Source organism: Nanorana parkeri, unplaced genomic scaffold (genome assembly GCF_000935625.1).
Source record: "Nanorana parkeri isolate BGI_ZX_2015 unplaced genomic scaffold, ASM93562v1 scaffold1261, whole genome shotgun sequence".
Lineage (NCBI taxonomy): Eukaryota > Metazoa > Chordata > Amphibia > Anura > Dicroglossidae > Nanorana > Nanorana parkeri.
The window spans coordinates 313,408-320,437 of record NW_017307529.1 but is presented as its reverse complement, the minus strand read 5'-3'; the positions used below and the strand labels follow the sequence as shown (position 1 = coordinate 320,437).

The following is a 7,030-nucleotide window of genomic DNA, read 5'->3' as shown; positions in this document are numbered from 1 at the left end:
TCTTGCGATGGTTGTAAAGTAATTTTAAAAACGTACGATCTGCCCATCTTGGACAGGCAGATCGTACTTGCGATCATCGCAAGCCCGCCCCCCTGAGGGGCGGGCTTCCGATGACTGCAATGCTGAACGGGCAGTGTGCGCGTGCGCACACCGGCCGTTCGGCATTTGTCTCCCGAGCACCGTCCAATCTTCATTCACACTGCACGATTCTCTGGATTTCTGGTTTAACCCCATTATCATTATAGGTACTTACAAGAACATTGCACATCCCCATTAACTGACGACCAAATCCTTCAACCGCCAGAATGTTGGCACTGCCCAACCATCACACAGCATCCATCAACTAATTCAACATATACATACTTAGGAATAATTTATTCAATACGCACAGACAATTCACAAACCCTTCTGTTTAAAACACCACTTTACTAACTTGACTTTTTCATGGATACATGTTTTCAAAATATACAGATATTTTTCTTTTTCACAACTAGAAAAGGTAATGTTTTGCACATTGGTGTTTCTCCTCTTACTGTACAATGCCAACCCGATTTCTCCTGTGCACCAACATGCTCACTTTTGCTAATTAATAAAAAATCCTGTAGCCACTGACCAGAAACCCTCCAGCTGCCTCATGCTAGCAGTTGCATATATTAACAATTTGATCCCCCTTTCCTGTGATGTTACCAGTCTCTGGGCTTATCTTTTCGATTTCCCACCCCTCACCCAGTTATCTTTATACAACCATCTAGTCCCACACCTAACACAGCATGGAGGGGCTCATCGAAGGTGGTGGTGAAGGTGTGGAGGTGGCGGATTGGGTCGCACAGGTCATAAAAGGAGATCTGCCCGGCTTCATAATCCAGATATATCCTGATCCTGTCACTGTAGATATTGGTAGGTAACGGGATCCTGGTACTGTCATGTATCACTGAACACTGATTTCTCCGGCTCTCCAAACCCCAGGACTTCTTATTGTAGCCAATCCATGACTGTTCTCCTCTCCTGTCCATGCTGGGGTAACACATCCCAATGCTCCACGACTGTGACCCTCCTACATCCACCTCCCAGTAATGTCGCCCTGACGAGAAACTGTGACTGCTTAACACCTGAGGATCATACTGAAATCTCTCTGGTGTTTCTGGGAGATTCTGGTTTGAAGACCAGGATGCAGTTTTCTTGTCATCTGATATATGGAGATTATTACCAGCTGTGTTTACATCCAGTAGGATATCATCAGGTTCCTGTATGCAAATCATTTCATTCCCCCCTATAGTTATATCAGATAAACCTGTGTGTAATGTGTACGGGATCCCAGGCATTTCCAGGTCCCCTCCATCATGGAAGAGTTGATCACATCTATCTTTGTCCTCATTATCTCCATACTTGGTACCAAACAAGTCACCGGAGTCTGATTTCTGTAGGACAGTCAAAGGATCCGTCATGTTACACAGCTCCTCAATGTGACTCATCTTCCTGGACAGCTCGTCCTTCTTTGTTTCCAGTTGTTGGATCAGATCAAGAGCTAGTAAGGAGAGTTGCTGTGCAACCCTGGACATCACATTCAGGACTCTCTTCTCCAAGTCTTCCAGATGTCTCTTGAGGTCTCTAAACAGGGCAGAGACTCTCTCTGTGTTACCAGCTTCATTTTCTACTAGTTTCCGTCTGCTTTCATGCAGATTCTGGACTCTTCCCTCCATCTCCTCTTTTTTAATCATCAGCTTTTGAAGAGCATTTCTCAATTGCTTCTTCTTCCTTTCAGAGGCCTTAAACAATGGTTCCATGTGGTGACCTCTGTGTTCTCCAATAAGGCAACAAGACAAACAGATACAGGCTGAGTCCTCAGTGCAGAAATACCTTAAGAGTTCCTTATGGATGGAGCATTTTCTCTCTTCTAGGGAAGCTGTAGGACTGGTTAAGACATGTTCCACTGAAGTTTTGTGAACTGTCAGGTGTTTATCACACAAAGAAACTTCACAATGCAGACAGGCTTTAACAGCAAGTTCAGGATAGTCCACACAGTAAGTGCAAAAGACTCCCGTCTCCTCCTGATCTGGTTGTGTAGGCAGGAAATTATCCACTATGTTGCACAGAGTTATATTCCTCTGCAGTGTGGGACGTGTTGGGTATTGCGTTCTGCATTCAGGGCAGGAATGAACTCCAGATCTCATCTGACTATCCAGCACACGATCAATACAGTCCCTGCAGAAGTTGTGTCCACACGCTAGGTTTACAGGATCCGTGTACATGTCCATACAGATGGAACACTCCAGCTCCCTTCTTATTTTAGCAGACGCCATAGCTGATGGCAGAAGAGGAGTATCCCAGACGGACTACGTAGGCAAATAGCAAAGTACAGTTATCCGTAGCAGTCCTCCAACAAGCTCCTATTGGTGCAGCTGCTGTTAATACATACCAGTCAGTTTCATATTAATCTGCACAGGGTTTATCTCAAAACAGCTGATATGCTTGGCCTTCTCTAAGGGATGCGACTATGAATAATTGGACACCGTTAAAGGGCCCTCCGGCTAACTCTTCCTGTAGCAGCTGTGTGACAAAATGTGTAATTGTAATACCTAAATCAAGGACAGGCAGCATAGTCAACACACTACTAGGGAGCAGTGCTGGGAATTAAACTTATATTGTACCAATAATATTAACCATAATAATAATAATAACTAATACAACATTTCTTTAAAATCTATCTTCATTTTTGTAGAACTGCACACCTCAGCTGTCCTTTAACCCTTTCGCTGCCAGAAACAGTTTTGCTTTTTTTTTTTTTTTTTCACATATGTTAAAATGCACATTTTAAGGCCTGAACATTGCTTAAAACCCCCCAAATGTTATATTTTCTAAAAGCGGAGACCCTGGAAAATAACAAGATGGTGGTTGCACTTTTTAAGGAGCTGCTTGTCAAACCCAAATTTCGGTAAAAAAATGCATACAGAATAATTTTAGTTCACGCAAATACAGTATGATGCACAACTTTTTTGGTAAAATATAAAAGAATTATTGGGCTCACCCTGGCATGCACATTGATCCCTAAAATGCGTGGCACAATTGTCGTTTTTATATGCAGCTACACCTGACGCATTCATATGTACTTATACATGGGTGTGCTACCACATAGGGGACTGTGAAAGGGGACCCCTATTGTCTCCTCTGCACGCCATTGAAGCTAATTAAGCTCAGAGTGTCTTAAAATCCCAGGCTTCTTATCCCAGGCCTCATAGCAGACTATGGCTATGGTCTGCTATGGCTATTGTTACACCACTGTCTTATTTTATATGTTTTGCTTTTTTTTTTTTTTTTGCACATATGTTAAAATGCACATTTTAAGGCCTGAACATTGCTTAAAACCCCCCAAATGTTATATTTTCTAAAAGCGGAGACCCTGGAAAATAACAAGATGGTGGTTGCACTTTTTAAGGAGCTGCTTGTCAAACCCAAATTTCGGTAAAAAAATGCATACAGAATAATTTTAGTTCACGCAAATACAGTATGATGCACAACTTTTTTGGTAAAATATAAAAGAATTATTGGGCTCACCCTGGCATGCACATTGATCCCTAAAATGCGTGGCACAATTGTCGTTTTTATATGCAGCTACACCTGACGCATTCATATGTACTTATACATGGGTGTGCTACCACATAGGGGACTGTGAAAGGGGACCCCTATTGTCTCCTCTGCACGCCATTGAAGCTAATTAAGCTCAGAGTGTCTTAAAATCCCAGGCTTCTTATCCCAGGCCTCATAGCAGACTATGGCTATGGTCTGCTATGGCTATTGTTACACCACTGTCTTATTTTATAATGCTGTATGCTGTAATGCCGGGCAGTAAGTTGCCTTCTACATTTAGTCCTGCTTTGGGAAGGCAGGACGAAATGTAAGGTGGGAAAAGCGCTTGTTTGTTTACAAGTGATTGCGGCGATGTCGCAGCGATCACGTGTAAAATGTGTGCAGCCTGTCCGTCCTCCTCCCCGCACCTACCTCTCTCCTCTGGTTCCGTCCTCCCCCCGGCCGCCGAGTCTCTCCTCACTGGCCGCCGATGTGGGGAGCATGGCGTCAGGGTTAAAACTAACCTTGCTGCTCCGTGTACACAGGGAGAGGGAAGAGCGGTGCTATTCCTCTCTCAGTTGTCACAGGAGTTCCAGCACAGTACTGTGCTAGAACTACTGTATTAAAGGTGACAGGTTCAATAAAGAGAACCTGTCACCTCCAAAGGCTATCTCCCTATGTGATATATATATATTTTTTAAATGTATTAATTTGTATTACCAATTCATGAGGTAAGTGTAACAAAAGCTGAGAAGATATGAGACATTACAAGATATGGTCATCAACAATCATGATAGTGTGCAAACAATTGGAGTCCATCCCTGATTCAGCGCCAGGTGGAAGGTTAACCAAAGCAGAAAGAAGAACAAGATAAAAATTAACTAACCAGAAGTAGGAGGCAAGAAAAGTGAAAATGTGAAAAAGAATTGGGAGAGAGGGGAAATAGTGGAGGAGAGGAAGAAGGAACGGAAATTGACAAAGGATCCCCTGATCCCAAAGAGATGTATAAAAGGAAATCCGTAGGTGTCAGAGTTCCAGTAATCTTTTATCAAAATCGAGTGGGAGGAAATTGACCCACGAATCCCAGACCTTGCGTAATTTGGGCATAGTATCTTGCAATGCATGCCATCATTTCTCATTAACCAGGACCCTTTGTAATCTATGTTTGACAGCTGATATGCAACGCTTATGAGCCAAGCCCCAGCAATCACCTGTTTTGTGGCTATGAACACATGAGTCATCTAAGTAAATTGGTGCTTAGAAAGGTGCTCAGGGCATGCATTTAGTAGGACTTTGCTCGGATTTATAGCCGTTGTTGAAAAAGAATGAGTGACATATCATATACTTGAGACCAAAACCCCTGGGAAATTGGACACAACCACCAGATATGATGAAAATCGGTGTGTTACACATATCATATACTTGAGACCAGAGCCCCTGGAAATTGGACACAACCACCAGATATGATGAAAATCGGGGTGTTACACTTATAGTTACATAGTTACATAGTATTTGAGGTTGAATAAAGACATTAGTCCATCAAGTCCAACCTATTAGGATCTCATTCTAGGAGTACCTGTACCCCTGTATATTACGGTCCCTTAAGAAATCGTCCAAAAGTTTCTTGAACAATTCCACATTATTTGCTGAAATCACCGCCTGTGGCAGTGAGTTCCAGACCCTAACTGATCTTACTGTGAAGAACCCCCTTCGCCCCTTGTGCTGGAATTTTTTTTCCACCAATTTTAGGTGATGGCCTCTAGTTTTTGTAACGGAGTTAATTTTAAACAGTTTATCGCTAATGTTGCTGCCACCATTAAACATTTTGTACATGGAAATCATATCCCCCCTTAATCTCCTCACCTCCAATGTGAACATGTTTAAATTTAGTAGCCTCGTCTCGTAGCTCTGGTCCTCCATACCCCTAATTAGTTTGGTTGCCCTTCGCTGGACTTTTTCCAACTCAAGGACATCTTTTCTTAGTACTGGTGACCAGAACTGGACCGCGTACTCCAGATGAGGTCGAACCAATGATCTATAAAGTGGCAAAATTATAGACTTGTCCCTGCAATACATCCCCTTTTTAATACAGGACAAGACCCTGCTAGCTTTGTTTACAGCAGCCTGGCACTGCAAACTACCTTTCAGTTTGTGGTCTACAATGACCCCCAAATCCTTCTCCATTTCTGACTTATCATATACTTGAGACCAGAGCCCCTGGGAAATTGGACACAACCACCAGATAATGATGAAAATCGGGGTGTTACACATATCATATACTGTACTTGAGACCAGAGCCCATGGGAAATTGGACACAACCACCAGATATGATGAAAATCGGGGTGTTACACTTATCACATACTTGAGACCAGAGCCCCTGGGAAATTGGGCAGACACGAAAGCAGTTGAGTGAGTAGCTAGGGTTGGATTGCGCAAGTCTGTTGGGTACCATATACCACCTGAGTAAAACTTTATAATTAGACTCAATCACAGTGGCGTTTTGAGTGATTTTGTCGAAGCTCAGATTTGCTCCCAAGAATCATCGTCCAACGTCCCCCCAAGGTCTGATTCCCTATTGCGCATATAGGTATAGGTTTGGGGGGTGCCTTGTGAGAAGAGAGTGGTATATAAGAGGGAGATCAGTCCCGGTGAGTGAGAATCATCTTAACATTTCAAATTGGGTGAGCAAAAGATGATCGCCCTATAATTGAACAGTGGAGGTTACAAAGCAAATATCGAAACAATTTGGAGAGTTGGAGACAGGCAGGCGATGAGCCATGTGGAGAATGATTTCATCCCAGAAGGGGTAACGAGTTTATAAAATTGCGTTAGGTCAACCTTCGTCCAATAACTAAATGCTTGCAGGGATTCCAGGAATGGAGGGAAAGGACGGGTTGCGATAAAGAGAGGAGAGGCAAATGAGGGAAGAGGAGACCCCCAGAGTATTTGACACTATCACAAAGCTGAAGTGAGTGACTAGTAAGAGGATGAGTAAAGAAACGTCTATCTTTCGGGTGAAGCCACAGGAGTTTATGAATGTGAAGAGAGGAGCACCTCCAGTCCAGAGCCACTCGTAAGGGAGTTTTAGCCGTTGAATCCCGTCAGCAAGTTATTCATATGCTAATGTTTTCTCCCCTCCAAAGCAATTCAGCACATTATTCACTCTGTTATTAGCATGTTGATGAGGGGGGAAAGAAAGAACCAGGGAAGGCAAAATATAAGCAGATTAAACTTCGACTTTAAATACTTTAATGTCCATAGCCTGGCCACAAGTCCACTTTAAAGTGTAAAATGGCTGTCCACCGACGGTCCCCACCCAACCCGACTGAGCTTGAAAGGATTTGCAAACAAGAATGGAAGAAAATCCCCCAATCCAGGTGTGCAAACCTTGTCGCATCATACCCAAAAAGACTCAAGCTGTAATTGCTGTCAAAGCTTCAACAAAGTACTGAGTAAAGGGACTAGT

The 7,030-nt window shown here is 43.1% G+C and overlaps 1 protein-coding gene across 1 annotated transcript; it reads right to left on the bottom strand.

Moving 5' to 3' along the window:
• Positions 1–702: 702 nt before the first annotated feature.
• On the bottom strand, positions 703–2,300 carry LOC108797331 (E3 ubiquitin-protein ligase TRIM39-like). Its single transcript, XM_018568912.1, has one exon. The coding sequence runs from the start codon at positions 2,298–2,300 to the stop codon at positions 723–725; it is 1,578 nt and encodes a 525-aa protein (XP_018424414.1). The 3' UTR covers positions 703–722.
• Positions 2,301–7,030: the final 4,730 nt, after the last annotated feature.